Source organism: Ctenopharyngodon idella, chromosome 18 (genome assembly GCF_019924925.1).
Source record: "Ctenopharyngodon idella isolate HZGC_01 chromosome 18, HZGC01, whole genome shotgun sequence".
Lineage (NCBI taxonomy): Eukaryota > Metazoa > Chordata > Actinopteri > Cypriniformes > Xenocyprididae > Ctenopharyngodon > Ctenopharyngodon idella.
This window is the reverse complement of record NC_067237.1, coordinates 6,644,742-6,668,005: the sequence shown is the minus strand read 5'-3', so window position 1 is coordinate 6,668,005 and position 23,264 is coordinate 6,644,742. Positions and strand designations below refer to the sequence as shown.

The 23,264-nt window shown below is 37.9% G+C and overlaps 1 protein-coding gene across 1 annotated transcript in view; it reads right to left on the bottom strand.

Annotated features, from left to right (window-relative positions):
• LOC127500074 (rho GTPase-activating protein 42) overlaps positions 1–23,264 on the bottom strand; it is a 130,942-nt gene that overhangs the window by 56,247 nt on the left and 51,431 nt on the right. Inside the window, 1 exon segment of the mRNA XM_051870963.1 lies at positions 4,161–4,232. Coding sequence (XP_051726923.1) covers positions 4,161–4,232 — 72 coding nt within the window.

Sequence of the window (23,264 nt, the reverse complement as noted above, 5' to 3'; positions counted from 1 at the left end):
CTGGCGTCCGCACATTCATGAGAGACTCGAGTTCTGGCGTATGATGTAGGACGCAGGCGTAGCGTAAGCTTAGGTGAGAGTAGAAGCCTCTCACGGTTCAAACAAATAGGGCTGGGCAACAAACTCAAGCTACTCTGACAATTCTTATTAAAAATTCTCATTTTAGACTTTAAATTTGTGAACAGGTGTTTTGTTTTGCTCTATCCTCTGCGCTTCTGCGTTCATCAATACGTCTTGTGTCGGGTTAGAGGTCACTTTTCGACCGGAACTAGACTTGCGTACAGTCTTTACCGGAAGACAGTTATTATAGTTCATAAAGTTATAAATATGGATATTTTTCTTATATAAACACATCGCTTCGCTTCAGAAGGCCTTTATTAACCCTCTGGAGTTGTATGGATTACTTTTATGATGGATGGATGTGCTTTTTTGGGCTTCAAAAAAAATTGTATCATTCACTCCCATTATAAAGCTTGGAAGAGCCAGGATGTTTTTAATATAACTCTGATTGTGTTTGGCTGAAAGAAGAAAGTCATATACACCTGGCTTTAGGGTGAGTAAATTATGGGATAAATTTCATTTTTGGATGAACTATCCCTTTAAGGCATATCATTCGGCTAGCTTCTTAAAAATTCAATATTCTACAAATTTCCAAGAGACAAAAAACGGGTACACTTTATTTAAATGTTCTACTTTAGACATTCTACTAAGTAACTTTGCAACTATATGTCAACTACCAGTCATTAGAGTATTCATAGACTGTAGTAGACTGCAGTGTTGGGTAAGTTACTTCAAAAAAGTAATTAATTACTAATTACATCATCAATGTTGTATTTAAAATACTTTTCTAATTACTCTGTCTGAAAAGTAATTTAATTACTCAATAAGTAATTTAACTCATTATAAATTATTACTTCTTAAAATCCCTATAATCCTTGACCAGATAGACAATAGAAATGCAACTCTTTTAATAATTTAAATATGAGTCAAACAAGGAATAGTGTAGCCTTTTAGCTTTTTAAAACATTTTAGCTTTATTAAAACATATTATAATACTTACGTAACCTTCTTTAGTTAAACAGAATTCCTCTGCAACATATCTGAATAACAAAAAAGCTTAAACATGATATGTATCAAGCTGTAAACATGAAACTTATGAAAATTTCAAAGCAATGAGTACCATATTTCATACATAATGTATGTAGTCATCATGTGTTTCAACAAAATAAACTCATTTCTAATTCACTGTAACCTTTAGTTAATGGACAGAATTCATCTCAAAAAAATATCTGAATAACAAAAAATAGAATTACTCTGCACAATATCTGAATAACAAAAAAAAAAAAAAAAAAATTACTCTGCAAAATATCAAGCTATAAATATTAAACTTTTCAAAGCAATGAGCACCATATTTCATGCATACTGTATGCTCAAACTCTCGAATGTCCTTTTAAGCTAAATTTCCATGCCGGTTTAACACTTATCTAAATAAGACAAAAACATTTTTCGATCAGGCAGGGCTGCTTTTTTTGCCACACACAGGTATTTATGCGCCTAAAAGATGGAGATTCTACAGTACGCAGCATAGCATCTCTTTCACAATGCAGACTGCAATCATTTTTTGAGCTTACTTTCAGACACTTTCTGCACTGCCAATGTAAAATCAAGTTTTGCCTGCTTAACAGGAGTTGCCATAGTGTTATCTGTCGATGAACATGGATCACTCAAAAGTGTTTGTCGATGCTGCCTTGTCAGGTGCTTCAGTAGATTAGGCTACTTGTGCTATTGACAGCGGCTGATAGTTTTTTTTCCCCAGGACATAGCTTACATTTTACCATAATGTTCTTGTCTACCTGTGTCAAAAAAGTGAAGTAACTGGAATATTTCCATTTGGCAAAACAGCCACTTGCTTCTGCCGACATCTTCCACTTCAGACAGTGAATACTACAGCTAACTGGCGCAAACTCAAGTGCAACTGCACTACAGCTAACGATTTTAAAAAGGCAGCGTTCACTTTTACCTTTAGACGATAAATTTAGATTTTAAATTCAATATTGATTTATACAGAACTGTTGAACTAATTTACAGTATGTAACGCAAGTACATTATAAGTAACTTTAAATAAAATTACCTAAAAATGAACAGTAATCCCTTACTTTGCTTTTTTCAGTGGATAAGTAATTTAATTACAGTAACGTGTTACACCCAACACTGGTAGACTGTTAGTAAACTGTTAGGTTAGGGTTTGGGTTAGTTGAATAAGTTGACGTGTAGTTATTTATAGTCAGTATAATATCTATTTGGGGAACATCAAAATAAAGTGTTAGCAGATATTAAAGGATTAGTTCAGCCAAAAAAGAAAAAAAAATTCTGTTATTAATCACTCACCCTCATGTCGTTCCACACCCGTAAGGCCTTCGTTCATCTTCAGAACACAAATTAAGATATTTTTCATGAAATCCGGTGGCTCAGTGAGGCCTGCATTTCCAGCAAGACAATTAACACTTTCAGATGCCCAGAAAGCTACTAAAGACATATTTAAAACTGTTCATGTGACTACAGTGGTTCAACCTTAATGTTATGAAGCGACGAGAATACTTTTTATGCGCCAAAAAAACAAAATAACGACTTTGTTCAACAATATCTAGTGATGGGCGATTTCAAAACACTGCTTCATGAAGCTTCAAAGCTTTACAAATCTTTTGTTTCGAATCAGTGGTTCAGAGCGTGTGTCAAACTGCCAAAGTCACGCGCCCCAGTGGTGAACCATTGAAATTTCAAAACCCTTATGACGTAACGAAGCCTCGTTTACTGAAATCATGTGACTTTGCCAGTTTGATACACGCTCCGAACCACTGATTCGAAACAAAAGATTTGTAAATCTTCGAAGCTTCAATATTTTGAAATCGCGCCATCACTAGATATTGTTGAACAAAGTCCTTATTTTGTTTTTTTTGGCGCACAAAATGTATTCTCGTCGCTTCATAACATTAAGGTTGAACCACTGCTTTAAAATACGTCTTTAGTAGCTTTCTGGCCATCTGAAAGTGTTAATTATCTTGCTGGCAATGCAGTCCTCATTGGATTTCATCAAAAATATCTTAATTTGTGTTCCGAAGATGAACGAAGGTCTTACGGGTGTGGAACGACATGAGGGTGAGTAATTAATGACAGAATTTTCATTTTTGGGTGAACTTACCCTTTAAGCAGACAGTCTACTAATACTCTTATGACTGCTAGTTGACATTGCATAGTTGCAAATTTACTTATAGTTAGAATGTCTGAAGTGGACCATCAAAAAGTGTTCCCCAAAAAACTCTGGCCTGATGTCCTACACAATACAACACATTGAAAGGACTATAAGCCTCAATTTCAATCAAATTTAATTATAATTACAGCTACAGATGAACAAGAACAGCTGTTCATGGTATCGTGATGGTATTACCATGGCTCTCAATATATAAAGTATACTGAATGATTGCCATTTTCATATTTGATGCTATTCAAATGGTACTTCACATAATACTATATGGTACTAACAAAATGGCCAAAGTCCACAGTAAAACTAAGGTACTTTTGTAACTTATTTTTTCATTGGTACAAAGGTACATTTGTAATAGCTGAACATTAATAAAATATTACTATCTTCAGGTATTTAATATATCCATCAAATCATGCTAAAAGCAAAGACCTTTTAAGGGATAATTTAAACCATAAATAACATATAGTTTGATGTACACGTAGATACTGAATTATTACCATATTCATAATATACTATAGTATTTACTTGGTATTCCACCATATTTCAAAAAAATACATGGCAGGGCAAACATGGTCATACCTTTGGCACTTTTACACATTTTTAGCACTCTCGTAATGGATAAACGTTCATAAAATATTACTATCTTCAGGTGTTTAATAAATCAATCAAATCACGCTAACAGCAAAAAAAGCCTTATAAGGAATAATTTAAGTCATAAATAACACAGTAGCAGATTTTAGCAGAATATTGTGCAAACAAGATTTGTCCACAGTCTAAACGCATTTCCAAACGCACATACACAAGCATGAATCAGTTGCATATTTTAGTCGTGTTGGTACCTAGTCCAAACACCAAAGGAATTTTTGGTTATTGTCTAAAGTGATATAGGATGACTTACCTTGGCTGCTCCGATCTGCTCTTTCCGGAATCTCTCCAAGGGTGTGATTAGAACATCATCCGCATTCTGTATCTGCAATCAATCAAGCATAGATGTAAGGTTTTTCATGAGAAAACTCTCTTCATTAAACTACATTAACTTCTGTGAAGTTCACAGCTATAATTAAAGTTAGAAGGGTCATGCAGCATTAACGCCGAAGGCTGAGAATCTTAAAAAGCTCACCATTATGAGCAAATTTGTGGTGTGAGTTTACATTTCTGCAGCAGGCTTGTGAGAACATTCACACCGACACTTCAGAAGAGCAGTAACGATTAGTGTGATAGAATTTCATTCATCAGTATTCATTTAATGAGAACTCCAGAGAAGACTGCAGCAGTTCACTCCACGGACTATTAAAATGAGGAAAATGAGTAATAATACAGACATTGTGAATTCGGGCAATAAAGAAATAAGAAAATGGCTTTTGTTTTAAACGGGCCATGAAACACACCGGTATTGTCAGAGCTGAGAGAAATATGTCCATCAACGACCAGAGAATGAGTTTTACGTGCACAGATACAGTAGGCATGCGTTTGAAAGCTGAAATATGTCTCTATACTGTATATCTGCGTTTGCTGTGGGTATCATAGCGTACCCTCGAAAAGACCCTCGCAGCAGACTCACACTCTTTCCAGCCTCACGGAGATAACAAGTGACTGTGTCCGTTACATTTACAATGATGCTGCTATGCTGTTCTGGGTATTTGCAAGGGCTCTGCAAGGTACAGTAGTGGATAGGATATTGTAGGTTGTTGCTAGCGCATTGCTAAGGTGTTGTGTAGGTGGTCACTTAGGCTTTAACAGGATGTTGCTAGGTGGATGCTATGATTGCAGGCATGTTGACAGGGCATAGCTAGAATGTTGTGAGGCAATTGCTAATGTGTTCTGGGTGGTTGCCGGGGTGTCTTAGGTGGTTGCTAGGGTGTTGTTACTTGTGGTTGTCATGAGTGGTTGTAGTTGCTAGGGAATAGTTAGAATGTCATGAGGTGGTTGCTAAGGCACTCAAGAATTCACAGGTTTTGCAAGAATGTTGCTAGGTTGTTGCTATGGCGCTTTGGGTGGTTGCTAGCATGTTGTGCATAACTGGCTGACAGGGTGTAGCTAGGATGTTGTGGGGGGGATGCTAGAGTGTCTTAGATCATTGCTAGGGTGTTGTTACTAGGTGGTTGTCATGGTGTTTTGAGTGGTTGCTAGGGAATAGCTAGGGACGTTGTGAGGTGATTGGGTGGTTACTAAAGCATTGCTAGTGTGCTGCTAGGGTGTTCTGGGTGGTCGCTAAGGTGATGCTAGGATGTTGTAAGGCGGTTGCTAGGGTGTTCTCTGGATGGTCACTCAGGCTTTGTAAGGATGTAGCTCTGTGGTTGCTATGGTGCTCTTGGTGGTTGCTAGCATGTTCTAAGTGATTGAGAGGGCATTGCTAGGATGTTGTAAGGTGGTTGCTAGGGTGTTTTCTGGATGGTCACTCAGGCTTTGCAAGGATGTTGCTAGGTGGATGCTATGGCTGCTGGCATGTTGACAGGGCATAGCTAGGATGTTGTGAGGTTGTTGCTATGGTGCTCTGGGTGGTTGCTCTCATGTTTAAACTGGCTGACAGGGTGTTGCTAGGATGTTATGAGGCAGGTGCTAGAGCGTCTTAGATCATTGCTTGGGTGTTGTTACTAGGTGGTTGTCATGGTGTTCTGAGTGGTTGCTAGGGAATAGCTAGGGATGTTGTGAGGTGATTGTTAATGTATTTTGGGTGGTTACTAATGCATTGCTAGTGTGCTGCTAGGGTGTTCTGGGTGGTCGCCAAGGTGATGCTAGGATGTTATAAGGTGGTTGCTAGGGTGTTTTCTGGATGGTCACTCAGGCTTTGCAAGGATGTTGCTAGGTGGATGCTATGGCTGCTGGCATGTTGACAGGGCATAGCTAGGATGTTGTGAGGTTGTTGCTATGGTGCTCTGGGTGGTTGCTCTCATGTTTAAACTGGCTGACAGGGTGTTGCTAGGATGTTATGAGGCAGGTGCTAGAGCGTCTTAGATCATTGCTTGGGTGTTGTTACTAGGTGGTTGTCATGGTGTTCTGGGTGGTTGCTAGGGAATAGCTAGGATGTTGTGAGGTGGTTGCTGGGTGGTCACTAAGGCATTGCTAGTGTGCTGCTAGGGTGTTCTGGGTAATCACTAAGGTGATGCCAGAATGTTGTAAGGAGGCTGCTAGGGTGTTCTATGGGTGTTCACTCAGGCTTTGAAAACGGGAAATAGCGTTGTTAGGGAATAGCTAGAATGTTGTGAGGCAGTTGCTAAGGTGTTCTGGGTGGTTGCTGTGGTATCTTAGGTGTTTCCAGAGTGTTGTTACTAGGTGATTGTCACTAAGGTGATGCTAGAGTCTTCTATGGGTGTTCACTCAGGCTTTGTTAGGATGTTGCTAGATGGTTGCTATGGTGCTCTGATATAATATTTTACACTTTTTATGATATGACCAAGAAAAACTGAGATCGGGGTCTAATTCACTAAAGGTCAATGGTGCCTCTGCACATGGTTGATGAATTATGAGACACTGGAGCAGGCATGATTGTCTTCTAGTAGTGCTCTCTGTTGCACCAGATCTGAATCAGCCTACTTCGAAACATACTCCTTATTTCTATAAGCACATCACGGAGGGGGTTGGGAGTGTTGTCCATCATGTTGTCCAGCAGCTTGGACATCATTCTCTTCTCTACAACCTCCAGATGGTTCTGGCCTTCTCCAATGAAAAAAAAGCCTGCTTTCTTGATGAGGCTTGTTCATCTCCTTGTTACTCCCAGCACACTACAGTGCAGAACAAGGCAGGCTGAAAGAACATGTGCAGCTACACACACTGAAAAACTTTCACAAGAAGTACATTCAGCTTTGGCCCTACTTATAGATGAATTGTCTCAGTGTTGTTTCTTCATTCAAGTCATCAGTGTTAATCACATATATTATCATATTATATTATATTATCCTACATCCCGAGATGTTGGAAAGGCTCCAGCATCCCCGCAAACCCTTTAAGACAAGTGGTTTGGAGAATGGATGTATATTATATTATATTATATTATATTATATTATATTATATTCATCTCTAAATATAAAAAAAATGAAACATTTTAGTGTAAATGTAAAAAAAAAGGAAACAAGAATATAAAAGCTGCATCAAAGCAGCAAATATTCTGCATATTTTTAATGGCACACACTGCTTACACAATCTTGCTTCAAGTAAATTTTTTTGCAGTAGATTTTTTTTTGCAGTGCATTGCAACTGCCATTGAGATAAATGGGAATGGTAACGGATAGCTCTCTCTCCAGGTATTATAAACCTCCTTGCCCAAAAACATGCAGGATGCATATCTGTGTATGTGGAGCAGACCTGCCGTGGTGGTGTGACATGACACTTGGTTTGATTAACAGAGTTATTCTGCGCCGTGAGGGTGTGTGATAAAGCTATAACACAGCACATAATACCTGGTCTAATTTTAGAGAGACCTTTCTCCTCCACCATCTCTGGAGAGTGTCTTCCTCCACCCATAAATCAAGAGAATTGTTTTCATTGTCTCCAAAACCCCCTGAAACACACGGTCACCCTCACCTTTGCCTGACAAAGGCACACAAACCTCATCTACATCCAAACACTCTGTGATTAGCCGCAAACCCCAAACCCTGTACCAATTCTATCCGTTTCTCATTTCATTCCTTTGTTTTTATTTCAATTTAGGAAGCATCGCTTCATTGGCATTCAAAGACGGAGCCTTGAGCCTTGAACAAAGAATTTTGAAAGCATAACTTTATCAAAAGAATTACTGGTTGGATTAATATTCCAACACAAGGGAAGAACTGCGACGCGAGCATCAACCCTGCGGCTAGCGGAGATGATAATGGCTAAATGTGGCTAACTGGAAAGTAACTCAATAAATACTAAAATTTCCAGCTCATTCCCTGATTATTATTTTATGACTGATGAATAAAGCATGTGTATTCGGAACTCTGAATAACTCTGGCCCAAACAGGTCTATGTGTGTGTCTTCCTAGGATAATGCTTAGATTTGAAAGGGATCAGATCTATATGATTTTAATGCATGAGCTGAATCGACACCTTGGCTGCAATTTATTACCGGTTTGGAGTGGAACGTCCTCACGGCTGATTTCTTACGGTCTTAACTTCCCTGGCAGTAGACCAAAACATCCTGCGATGCAGTGCTCAGACAGTGTGACTAATCTGAATCTGAATAACTTGATATCAACAGTGAAGGTTTTCATTGCATTTTTTCCTCTGTAGTTGTGGAGGCAGTTCTCAGAACACTTGACCTTTGGAATTAATTTTGGGATGAGCTGCCATAATCAGCCTTATCTGGAATGGCCTGTCTTCTTGACAGGGCCTTTGAAGAGGGTCTCACCTGTAGGGATCATGTCACTGGAGACATCAAAAAAGGGCTTAAATCAAAAATAATTGCTGTATCATGCAGCAAGTTTATGTAAAACATACATGCAAAGCAAGCTTTTACATTCCACTCATTGGAACTGTTTAATGTCCCAAGATACATCATGCACAAAGGCATAAATATAATGCTTAAAGAACAGAATGTAGGATGTATGTGAAAACTATGTGGGGAAAAAAACATATAAAAGGAAAAATGCACAGGAAAACAGTGCATCTGTGAATAATAAATCTGTGAATAAAGTATAGATGGGCTATACTTTATGGCTGGATGCCACAGTATTGTACAGTGAGTTTTTTTATGTATTCTAAAGAAAATGTGACCAATATAAAACTTGCAAGATGTTGTGGAAGATTTCTGCGATGTTGTTATGTGATTTTAAAGGTGTTCTGAGTTGTTTATAGTGCATTGTTAAAGCATCGCTGAAAATATATTGGTTTCTAGACAAAATGTATTCAAATTTATTTAATATTAAAGTGTCCCTATTGTGCTTTTTCAAACATTATCATGCATGCAGAGTATAATATAGCTGTTTGTGAATGTAAAAGGTCTGCAAAGTTTTAAAGATTAAATTTGCATAACGCCAGTCTATGCTTTTCATTGGCTACCCGCGAAAGACGTCTACTTTGACCCACCCTCAAACACTGTAGCCGAGGCCTGGAAGAGTTTGGTTTGTTTTGTCGACATGTCGAGAAGATGCTGTTTTCAGCGCTGCTAATCCACTTCGCATGCACTTCAAAAGGATGAGGACTCACACTTGAATTGATAAAACCGACGCCATCGTTACTGTTCACTGTATATCAAGTGATAAGGAAGCCTCCAGAGCTGAAATTCAGATGGGCGTTTCATTTCCAACAGGCACTGTAAGCGGTAGACCAATCACAACACTGGATCATCTGACCAATCAGAGCAGTGTAATCTCTCGGAAAGAGAGGTTTAGAGAGACTGAATCTTCAAACAAACTGTTTTTAGATTCTTCTTTGAGAAATGAGGTGATATGCAATGCATATTATGAGAAAATTTAAGTGTTTTTTGACCTTGGATTCATGTAATCCTATTGTAGGAGAACTGCAAAACAAAATTAGGAACATTTAACATATCATAAATTTATGTTCTAAACAACATGGTTGAAATAAACATATGTTCCAAATAAAAAAAATAATAATAATAATAGGAAAAAAGATTTTTAATATATATTTTGTGTATAACTCAAATACATTTAAAATTATGTGTACTACATGTACTTTTAGATATACAGTATTTCACAAAAGTGAGTACACCCCTGACATTTCAGCAACCATTTTAGTATATCTTCTCAATACTATAGAAATGAAACTTGGATATATTTTAGAGTAGTCAATGTGCTGTTTGTATAGCAGTATAGATTTACTGTCCTCTGAAAATAACTTAACATACAGCCATTATTGTCAAAATAGCTGGCAACAAAAGTGAGTACACCCTAAGTGATAACAGTTGTATGTTGTTTAACCATGCAAAGCCACATGTCCTATTCATCATGTTAATGTTTTTGTCTGCTTGACAGGACCATACAAATGAGTGGATCTTGTATTAGAGCAGTTAAAATTTGGTGCTTTGAGTACAATTCTCTCATACTGATCACTGGATGTTCAACATGGCACCTAATGGCAAAGAACTCTCTGAGGATTTGAGAATTAGAATTGTTGCTCTAAACTAAACTTGTTTGGCTCAGATGGTGTCCAGCATGCATGTGTGGTGATGCCCTGGTGAGGAGTACCAAGAAAATTGTGTCTTGCCTACAGTCAAGCATGGTGGTGGTAGCATCATGGTCTGGGGCTGCATGATTGCTGCTGGTATTTGGGAGCTGCGCTTCATTGAGGGAAACATGGATTCCAACATGTACTGTGACATTCTGAAGCAGAACATGATGCCCGCCCTTCAGAAACTGGGCTGAATGGCATGATAATGACCCCAAACACACCAGGATGACAACTGCCTTGCTGAGGAAGCTGAAGGTGAAGGTGATGGAGTGGCCAAGTATGTCTCCAGACCTGAACCCTATTGAGCACCTGTGGGGCAAACTCAAGCGGAAGGTGTACTCACTTTTGTTGGCAGTTATTTAGATAATAATGGCTGTATGTTGAGTTATTTTCAGAGGATAGTAACAGCTGCACATTGTCTACTCTAAAGTATATCCAATTTTCATTTCTATAGTATTGTCCCTTGAGAACATATAACAAAATGGTTGCTGAAATGTGAGGGGTGTACTCACTTTTGTGACCAACCAGACCATAATTTATTTCTAATTTGATTTCTTTTGTTACTGTTGTGTCGGGTCAGAAATCAAATTAGAAATAAATTATTGATTGCATTTGAAGCAGGAAGTTTTACATCCAATCAAATGAATGATGTTTAAAAAAAAAAAAAAAAAATCAGACAATGCACTGGCAATTTAGTGATATCCCTGCATAAAATCCTGAGTCCTCTTAGTCTGAGACTGAGACGAGACCAAGTGCAAATGTGGTCAAGTCTGATTCAAGACCAAGACCTTCAAAAAATAGTCTCGAGACCAAGACCTGTCTCGAGTTCTACAACACAACTGAACAATATATTACACAGTTAGTAATCATAACTTTTCTTTATTCATATTGTAACAAACTCATCAACTCTTTCAAGTTACTCATAAAAACTTTTCATAAGAGATCAAAGTAAATTCCCACAAGGAACAAAAGCACCTGGTTCATTCCGGGCATTTGAGAGCAGTCTGCTGTGATCTATATACGACTCTAATTGGTGTCAGTGAGGTTGACTGCAAAAATTTGCTTTGAGCTGAAAACTGAATGTCTGCTGAACTCATTTGGATAGTGTTCAACAGATCTTGCAGCACACATGCTGCCTATAAACCTAAAAAAAGGGAAATCCATTTGGGCTCTGTAGCTCTACCCCTAAGGTATTCATGAGCAAGGTACATCTTGTTTCTATGATGAACCTATATTGATTTTCCATGACAGCATTTTCTAACATATCAATTAAGTTGCGCTTCTGCTAACTGCGCTCTCAGCGAGACACAAATCTCACAAGCCGTTCTACCACCTCAGGTGCTGATGCAGCCTAATACCTGCTTCCTGGACAAACCCTCACATCCTTCACGCACTGGATACTTGGGGCGAAAGTCTGCGGACAGAGTAGATGAGCAGATAAGAGATGTTTTTTTCTGCTCACGACCGCGAGGCTGCCTCATTCAAGGTAATGCAAGTTGCACTCAAACTCATCATTGGCAGAGGTATGAGGTGAAGAATGTTTCGTTTTGCCCAAAATAGTCCGATTTCATATATGGGATGTTAAATCAGAGAACTGTGGCAGGTAGCTTCCCTCAGGTCCAAAAAGGTATAGGTATTCCATTCAATTCCTGATGGATCTTTTACTTGTTCAAGAAATTATGTCACAAAAATGGTTTGTGAATAAATACACTACTGGTCAAAAGTTTGGAATTAAGATTTTTTTTTAATGTTTTTGAAAGACATAAAATAAAGACATAATAAAATATAGCTGCAAGCAGCAATTATCGGGGTTCAAGCATTTTAAGGCCTTTAAGCACTTGCGCAAAAAAGATGTTACATTTTATTTAGTAAGCATGTAACCACTTAAATTATAGGAAAAAGAAAAGACCATTTACAGCCAATACAGAAAATATATGGTTTTTAAAGCTTTTTAAGGGCTCTTGAGGTTGAGCCAAAAACCTAGGACTAGTTCGCCAAAGTTGGTTTTTGAAATAATCTCCAATATTTAACAAACGATTCGATGGACAGCGGCAGTCTTAGAGGCAAAGTTGCTTGGACTGTGGAGTTCTACCATGTGGTACAAATGTCGTGGGCATACGTGAAAAATTGTGCGATACACAATGCTTTACGCACGTGAGAAACGCGAAGGCACCCCCCTAGTGGCCGATTTCTTTAGAATTTCTCACAGGCCTCTAGGGCCGTGAGTCAAACAGGCCCAGCGAGTTTCGTTATGATCGGCCTCCGTTAACCTTGTCTGATAGCTGCTCAAATTTCAGTGGCCGATGGTGGACATGTTTTTCAAGATGCGTCAGTGTCCTTATAGACAATAGTGGCCCCTTGGACGAAGATGCTGCACTGCAATTTTCAAGACGCTCGGACTAACGGTGAAGAAGTTATAGCTGTTTTCATGGTTTTCATGGTCAGGCCGATCGGGGCGAGCCTTGGTGGCGTTGTAGGCGGTATGAGTACTACCAGCCCTCAAAGTTTCAAGTCTCTACGACTTGCTGTTTGGTCTGCCCGAACACTTTTAGGGGAGAATGCTGATCCTTGGAAATGTAACAATTACAATAGGGTTTCAGTGCTACGCGCTTGAACCCCTAATAAATGCTGATCTTTTGAACTTTCTATTCATCAAAGAAACCTGAAAGAAAATGTCATGATTCCACAAAAAAATATTAAGCAGCAAAAACTGTTTTTAACACTGATAATAAGATTATTATTATCAATAATACCAATAATCTACACTCACCACCTCTTGATTAGGTACTATACACCTGTTCAACTGCTTGTTAATGCAAATATCTAATCAGCCAATCATATGGTAGCAACTCAATGCATTTAGGCATACAGACATGGTCAAGACGATCTGCTGAAGTTCAAACTGAGCATCAGAATGGGGAAGAAAAGGTGATTTAAGTGACTTTAAATGTGGCATGGTTGTTGGTGGCAGATGGGCTGGTCTGAGTATTTCAGAAACTGCTGATCTACTGGGGTTTTCACACACAATCATCTCTAGGGTTTACAGAGAATGGTCTGAAAAAGAGAAAATATCCAGTGAGCGGCAGTTCTTTTAGCCTTGTTGATGCCAGAGGTCAGAGGATAATGGCCAGACTGGTTTGAGCTGATAGAAAGGCAATAGTAACTCAAATAACCTCATTACAATCGAGGTCTGCAGAAGAGCATCTATGAACGCACAACACGTCGAACCTTGAATCATGTCAATATGGACCAAAATCACTGAGGAATCACTTTCCAGCAACTTGATGAATCTATGCCACGAAGAATTAAGTCAGTTCTGAAGACAAAAAGAGGTTAGGGTGAGTGTATATATTATTTACCAATAATAATTGAGCACCAAATCAGACATTATACCCAAATATTAGAATGCATTCTAAAGGATTACAGTAATGGCTTTGCCATCAGAGGATTAAATAAAAAAATAAATTAAAAAAAAAATTCTAACAGAACCCTAACCCTAACAGTTATAATATTTTTCATCATTACTGCTTTTACTGTATTTTTGATCAAATTAAACATTAAAAAAAAAAATTATTATTCCAAACTTTTGACTGGTAGTGTATAGACTTTATCCTTCAAGCTGTGTTCCCTCTGTTTTTTTTTTTTTTTTTTTTTCCCCTAGTTGTGAGAGGCATACAGTGTCTTTTATTCAAAGACACATTTGTCTTAGTTACAGTAAACTCATATAAACTTCCCTGTTGTCTGGTTCTAGCTATAGGGCAGTGATTTCGTCTTGAGTCCTGGAGTTACATTATAGTTTAGTGCATGTGTGTCTCACCATGAATGCCCTCTTGAGTCCCATTAACAAACTCTGTAAACCTTGGAAACAATCACTTCTTTTCTGTCTGTCTACCCTCCCTGTAGTCACGCTCGATGTGACATTCCATAAGACTGGCCTCAGCATACTGTGTGCCCACATTGCGGAACGCAATCACAGCAAGGATAAACAAAAGCACCAGGAGATTGGACAGCTCACCACGTCTAGCCTAAACCAGGTTACAGTTTGCATAAACTCAGAGTTAGTACTGCATACTGGAAATTTGGGGGTTGATCTAATTTTTATGCATGATAATTTTCATGACAATTAAGGATATTTTCTTCCCAGATTCTCATTACTGCACTGCAAAATAAAATAAATAAATACATATTATTTAAACTGTAAATTAGGGGAGATCATTTTTCGAACACAAACAAACTAGAGCTAGACACTTACTCCCATATGCTCATTACAGTCTTTCTGCATTTCATGTAGTGACAAATATTTTAGGAAAAACTACTCATAATATTTAACAAAATATGAGGTATAAAAGTATTTTGATGCCTTTAAATACAAACTTGTATTTATTTTATCTGTAGGTTATTGGTTAAAAGTTGTTACAATGTCACTGAGGTAAGGGAAATTGTAACACTTTCTTTAAATTTATATGAAAAAAAAAAAAAAAAATATATATATATATTATTTATTTATTATTTTAAGTATATACAGTACTGTACAAAAGTCTTGGTTTTAAGCCAGTTATTTATATCTTCTGCTGTAGTGTGTCAGTACTAGGAAATATCAGTTTACATTTCCAAACATTCCTTTGCCATTAATTGTAATAATCCAGTGAGTTTTTTGTATGCACAAGGAGTCTGACAACAGCCAGTTTGCTCTCCACAGAGATCGGATCTCACCATCATCGAGTCCATCTGGGATTACACAAAGAAACAGATGAAACTGAGACAGACTAAATCCAGAAGAACTGTGGCAACGTCTCCAAGATGCTTGAAGAAACCTAACTTCAAAGCTACCTGAACTATGTGCAAGTGTACCAAGAACAAAAGCTGTTTTAAATGCAAAGGGTGGTCACATCAAATATTGATTTGATTTAGTTAATAGAAGTTAATTGAAATAAAATCTATTTAAGACATCATTTTTGTCAGACTCCTTGTGCATACAAAAATCTCACTGGATTATTACAATTAATGGCAAAAGGAATGTTTGGGAATGTAAACTGATATTTCCTAGTAATGACACACTACAGAAAAAGACATAAATAACTTGCTTAAAACCTTAAAAAAAAATATATATATTTTATATTATATATTATATATATATATATATATATATATATATATACACGTTGCTGGTGCTACCGCTGACCCAGACAGTATGAAACTGCTTCATAAACAGTCTTTACTGGGTACTGGGATAAAAGTATATAGTTCAGATATAAACACTAGTGTCTCTACGGTAGTGATCAAAATAGAGTAAATCATCTTATGAAAGAAACTTGACGCTTCACATATACATATATATATATATTATATATATACATATATATATATATTATATATATATATATATATACATACACACACACACACATTACACATCACATTACTCACAGTTCGGTTTTTGGTTTCGGTATGGCTCGGTATGTGCTATGTTAAGGGAAAAAGGGACTACTGTCAAATAAAAATAAAGAAAAAAAGAACAAATAATCAAACTACATGCAATATCACAAATACAATACAGCTAAGATACAAATAAAATAAAAAGTGCTTTTCAGGTTATTTAGGTATCAAGTACACAAACTGAATAAAGTAATCAAATGTAAAATAACACTGCATATAATTTTCACTATATAAATTAAAGTTACAAAAGCTATTCAGTCAAGAGCTGTGAGTGATGTACATGTCTTTTGTTGTTTTATTAACATTAAAAACACAGACAGCAGGAATATTAGGCTGCTGTCACTTTAAGACATGATGCACAGATCGAAAATACTCGTAGTGATACACATGCGTTGTCTTTCTCGACTTTACGTACTCGCCAAGACGGGCATGCTGGCATAATTTTTGTGTGAATTTGTACGTTCAAGCGCAAGAAAAATCTATATTTGGCTCTGTCTCAGACACGGCTTTCCGAGTGCGCGCTTCAGATGAGCACACACACAAATCTTCTCACAGCGTGTGCAAGTTCTCTTTAGTTCAGTTTAAAAACAGATAGCAATGTGAGCTGTTCAGGTCTCACCTAAGCTCGCACGCTATCAACATCTGAGAGATGACGACGTAAATGTATGATCATATTACAGCATACAGCACTCCTATTGAACAAAGTTTGCAAAGTGTGACTGTTTTGTCCAGGTTTTTTTTTTTTTTAACCACTGTTATAACGTATATTGGGAAATCAGAATGCATATCCATTGACAGAAACATACATTAGACGAACTCTGTCTGTCTGTTTTACGCATTGTTATTTTCAACAAACCGTATTACAGATGTGTTGTCAGATTTAAGAAGAACCGTGGCGCAAGTGCATGCTGAACTGTGGGTGGAGAACCATGCGGTTCGATTTTTTACATAGAACCGTTGCACCCCTAATATATATATACTGAACACACACACGCACACACTGTATTTCATGAGATTTACCCCAGCACAGCTTTAGCACTTGGCTGCACTCACAGGAACACAGATGAACTTCAATATACCGTAACTGCATGTCAAACCTAAGCTCATGAAAAAAGTACCTTTGAATGCAAATCACGTCAAATCGAAGCTTAATGTGAGGGTATAATAAGCTGTGAGTGGTTTAGGGCAGAATGTAAGCATAAATGTTAGTGAGTTCCCTGTAACTCAAGATTACATGAATGATCACAGCTGAGCCCCTGTCTTCTTAATAGTCTTAATATAAGATGGGATGTAAAAGCATGCTTTGAGCTGTCTAAAACACAAAACAAGCTAAGAGGAACAGTGTTAAGCAAGTGAGGAAATTACTAAACAGGGTGCAGGCTGAAGATAACCACACCTGGCTAGACTGACAAAAAGGGAACTAAATTTCACTGCTTTCACAACATTATCGGCTCTAAGGACAGATTTGTTCTGGAAAAGCTTCAAGAGGATTTCCCTAAGGATATGATCACCTTTAAAGAAAGCACCACAACATCAGGCCCCTGGCCCCTGAATACAATCAGAAGTCAGCGGCCTTGAACAATCTCCAACCATGCAGAGCACAAAACACTTTCTCTCTCTTTCACACACACACACACACACAAGCTTTCCATCTCTCTTTCTGCTGTCTCACACCGAGGGAATTAAACCAGACTTCTCTTTAAAATGGTGGAATTTGATAAGTCTGTGCTCCGCAATAACACACTTGGGTGGCTGACACACACACACACACACACACACGGATACCGATTTGTTCTGTGGCTTTGAGCCAAGCAAACCATCATGACGGTAATAAAACCTTCATGCCTGTCTAGTGGCAATAACCCAACTTCACCATTCAACCATTCCAAAACTTCCTTAAATTAGTACTGGCACCAAAATATATATTTTAGTTAATAAACCACTCAAACAGGAAGTGGCACTAATATGAGACACATGTATCTGTGAGGCAGTGAGCAAAAGCAGCTTCTTATCGCTCAGTGTCTTTTCTATTTTGGGATGTTGATTGACTCCAGATGTGACAAGGGGACGCGGGGGGTTGGAGGACAGAGGATTTTGTTTCAATTTCTCGTCTGTGAAAGCACACACTCACAAAGCCGCCAAAGAAATTTGATGTGGACTGCTGGGTTTGCTTTGAGTTTATTCGTCAATTCCCTCAACCATCCATTCACACACCATTTCAGGTTTTGGGGTCAGTACGATTTTTTTTTTTTTTAATGAAATTAATATTTTTATTCAGAAAGGATGCATTAAATTGATCAAAAGTGAAAGTAAAGACATTTATAATATTACAACAGATTTCTGTTCAAAAACATTAAAAAGGACCCCAAACTTTTGAACGGTAGTGTATATCAAAAAATAATTTATGTACAATGCTAGTGGTTGCCAGGGTGTTGCTATTCAGTAGCCAAAGTGTTCTAAGTGGTTTAGAATGTTACTATCGGGTAGCTATTATGTTCTGGAAGGATATTAGTACATGCTTTTTAATTGATAGGCTGTTCTAGCTGGTAACTAAGGGTTTTCTGTGGTTTTTAGGGTGGTTGCTAAGATGTTGCTAGGTGGTTGTTAGGCTGGTCTAGGTGGTGGCTAAGGCACTACTAGTTTCTATGGATATCTGAGTGGTTGCTTAGATGTTGCTAGACTGTTCCGTGTGGTTACTAAGGTTGTGCTATGCTTTTGCTAGGGTGTAGTTGCTAAGACATTGCTAGGCTCTTCTAGGTGGTTACTAAGGTGGTGCTATGCTTTTGCTAGAGGTTATTCAGGGTGGGTTGTTGAGATGTTGATAAGTGGTTTCTAGGATGTTCTGGGTGGTTTTTACAATGTTGCTAGGTGGTTGCTAGGCTGGTCTAAGTGGTTGCTAAGGCACTGTTAAGTGGTGTACAGAAAGTTCTGGGTGGTTACTAAGGTGGTGCTATGGTTTTGCTAGGCTGTTCTGGGTCATTGCTAAGGCATTGCTAGGTGGCTTCTGTAACATTTTTATGGTCTCTACATATGGCAGGGTCCCTACTTGATTATGACAGCTATTTTTACTATTACGTTTTTTACTGTATTTTTGATCAAACAAATGCAGCCTTGATGAGACACGTCTTTCAAAAACATTAAAAAGTTATGCCGACCCCAAACTTTTGAACGGTAGTGTATACCAAAAAATAATTTATGTACAATGCTAGTGGTTGCCAGGGTGTTGCTATTCAGTAGCCAAAGTGTTCTAAGTGGTTTAGAATGTTACTATTGGGTAGCTATCATGTTCTGGAGGGATATTAGTACGTTTTTTTTTTTTTTTTTTTTTTAATCAATAGGCTGTTCTGGGTGGTTGCTAAGATGTTGCAAGGTGGTTGCTAGGCTGTTCTAGGTGGTTACTAAGGTGGTGCTATGCTTTTGCTAGAGGTTGTTCTGGGTGGGTTGTTGAGATGTTGATATGTTGATAAGTGGTTTCTAGGATGTTCTGATGGTTTCTACAATGTTGCTAGGTGGTTGCTCAGCTGGTCTGGGTGGTTGCTAAGGCACTGTTAGGTGGTGTACAGAGAGTTCAGAATGGTTAATGGTGGTACTATGGTTTTGCTAGGCTGTTCTGGGTCATTGCTAAGGCATTGCTAGGTGGCTTCTATAGAGTTTTTATGGTTTCTACATATGGTAGGGTCCCTATTTGGGCAGTCAAGATTATATGTTTAGAAAACTGTGTGTTTCTGTTAATATCTTGTTTATGTATTTGTGCATGTCAGAGGTAAAAAGATTTCCATGTCAAAGAAGGTTTAGCCCCAGCACACAACCACGTATTTTGTTTAAAATTACGTTACACCCACTTGTTCTTCATTTTTATTTGATGTGTTTTATTACCTTAAGGTGTTCTAGGGGTTTGCTTAAGCATTGCTAGGCTGCTCTGTGTTGTTGTTAAGGTGTTGCTAGGTGGTTTCTAGGGATTTTCTGGACCCAAGTTCAATGTAAATAATAATTGGAGAGGTGAGGTGTCCAAGTCACATCATCTTGCTACTGGGGTACCTCAGGGCTCAGTGCTTGGACCACTTCTCTTCTCCATCTACATGTCATCACGAGGATTTGTCATTCAGAAACATGTTTTTTCCTCTCACTGTTATGCTGATGACACACAACTCTACCTCTCATTCCAACCAGATGATCCGACGGTTGCTGGTCGCATCGCAGCCTGCCTGACAGCCGTTTCTGCCTGGATGAAGGACCACCACCTTCAACTCAACCTTGCAAAAACGTAACTGCTTGTGGTCGGTGCCAACCCAACACTTCATCATAACCTTTCCATTCAACTTGGGTCGTCAACCATAACTCCTTCCAGGACAGCCAGGAACCTTGGAGTGGTGATGGATGATTGTTTAAGCTTCACTGATCATATCGCTACAACGGCCCGGTCCTGCAGATTTGCCTTGCACAACATTAGGAAGATTAGACCCTTCCTATCGGAGCATTCCACACAAATTCTTGTCCAAGCTCTTGTTCTATCCAGACTGGACTATTGTAATGCTCTCTTGGAAGGCCTTTCAGCATGCACTGTCAAGCCTCTACAACTGATCCAGAATGCTGCAGCAAGACTGGTCTTTAACGAGCCGAAGAGAGCGCACGTCACACCTCTCTTCATCAGTTTGCATTGGCTGCCAATAGCTGCTTGCATCCAATTCAAGGCTCTAATGTTTGCCTACAGAACAACCACTGGCTCTGCACCACTATACCTAAACTCACTGCTTCAGACTTATGCTCCCTCCAGAAGCTTGCGTTCTGCAAGTGAACGGTGTCTTGTGGTGCAGCTGAGTCTTTAGCCATTTTCAAAAAACTGCTAAAGACATATCTTTTATCGTCAACACTTGACCCAGTAATATTAGCACTTTTTATTTATATTTTACTTTTCTTTTTTCGATTTTCTATTCTCTTTCTCCATCTATTTGCGTATATATAAAAAAAAAAAAAAACTTGCTACGAGCACTTTACTGATGAAACTGTGACTTGACACGGCACTTACATACTGTTGTACTCATGTTGATTTGATTGCTTCTACTATTCTCATTTGTAAGTCGCTTTGGAGAAAAGCGTCTGCTAAATGACTAAATGTAAAATGTAAAAATGTAAATGTGAGTTAGCTTACAGACAGAATGCCTAAAATCTGAAAAGGCATTTAGCATTCTGATCTCCACAAGACAGAAATACTAATGAAGACATGGACAGATAATCAGAATTCTGCTCTCATTGGCACATGTCAAAAGGTCAGCATTATTGACAGTATTACTGCATCACAAGGGCCTGGCTTCAATCCCACTCCACTGAAGAGAACTGACGTTTGCTTGTATGTACGGCTACCTCGGATTCAGTCTGACAGCGGAGCGTTCCGTTCCACGACTGATTGGGCTCAGGAGATCAAGAATGCACTTGCAACTCCACCACGGAAAATATTTGGAAAATCTCCTTCCTTCCTTTCTTATATTCCTTTGTTCAAAAATGTATGACACAAGGAGTTGCAGGATGGAGCAACGGGAGCACTTCAAATCTCCTTTTGAGTTGTGCTTTTATCATAAAAAAGTAGACTCCTGAAAAAGTTCACACCAGCCATTATATCCTATTAAAAAAAAGGCAGTCTTACAGGCCAAAGTGATGAAACACTAAGCCGAAGACAACACGAAAAAAGAATGTGAATAAACTGAATAAAGTGGAAAGTTTCGTTGACTTGCAGCTACATTCCATGTGGTTTCTCATTAACCAAGGCTGGCCCTGGATTACAGGATGTCTGATTAAGCGGTGAGGAAAGTCAATCGCTGAAACAGAGAATGGACAGGAGCAGTGAGCCACACAACGTAAACAAAGATAATGGCTCCGTTTCAAATCCTAGCCTGTCTGTCCACCGCCTACGTACAGCTGTCTTCAACATCAGAATCCTAACTCAAATTGTAACCTCATAAATGAATGATTTGCAATGCTCAAGGCAGCAACTCACAAATAGAATAGTACTTCTCATTTGCAATGCACAGGATACTTAACCCACAATTGATTGAAAAGGAAGTATTTTGCTAAGATGCTACTCTATAATGAGCCAAGAACAAAACATTAGTGAAAACAGTCTATTTTTAATTAGTTCCAACTATTTTTAGCAACACATTTTGGAACAAAATAAACAAGTTAAAAAAAAAGATGTGTGGCCAACAGAAGATCTAAATCTCTTGGTTTAATACAAAACACAGTAACACTTTATTTTAGGTTTTTTTTAACTAGTTGCTTATTAGCTTGCATATGACTAGAATATTGGCTATTTATTAGTACTTATTAAGCACATATTAATGCCTTATTCTACATGATCTTATTCTACATTCTTAATCCTACCCAATTCCTTAACTTAACAACTACCTTACTAACTATTAATAAGCAGTAAATTGGGAGTTTATTGAGGGAAATGTCGTAGTTAATAGTTTATATGTGTTCCCTATACTAAAGTGTTACCAGGAACACTTAATACTAATGCAATGAATGTCTAATAAAGGTTGGTTTAAAGCACATAATTAACGAAATTTTCCCATTTTTGTGACCTAATCTAAAGTGAGAACTATTTACAGTTAATAAGCTGTTAACAAAGCATACAAAAACATTATCTAACTCTAACATATGAGCTAATTAAACAATAATAATTTGGTTAATTACAGTGACAATGAATGAAGAACTCACTATTTGTATATAGCCTAATAATATATTAACAATGTAGAGAGTACAATATATTAACTATGAATTAACTATAAACTAATAGTTTGCAGATGATTTTTAAGTACTTTATTGCTGTATATTTATTATAAAGTGTTACCTATTTTTTATTAATTAAAAAGAGGACCCCTAAAGCATGACATACAGTGTCCTATTGCCCATATTTGTTTTTGCGGGGTCCAAAATAATTTCACATGCTTTTGTGTGACTGTACCTTTAAGCCTTCATTTGATCTCCATTTAACCTCATTTCTGTCTAGGAAAAACATAATAAAAATATCTCATTTGAGAATTTTCCTGTCCTGTGGGCCTCTTCTCTGTCTAAATCTGTTGAGTTTCTTCTTTGCAAAGGGTGTCTTTGCAGCAAACTATGCATGAAGACTGCTAAAAAAGAGATTAGATGTTTAAGATGAAGGAGAGGAAAATGAAATCAAATCCACTGAGGCTGCTAGTCTCAAAAGTGTTTTGTTCTCAATAAAACTAATGTGTCTGACTGTGTGAGTCCACACAAATGACTTTATTCCAGCCATAAATCCATAAGTTATGCATTTAAGAGTAAATGTATATTTTAAAGGTCCTTTTTTATCCTATTCAGCCCATTACTCACTGTCTGAAATGAAACAGACTTTGCTTTTCCCCGCATATGGAGATCAGAGAGCAGGGGTCACAGTATACGAATGAATCTCAGAGCTTCACTCGACACAAAGACGTTA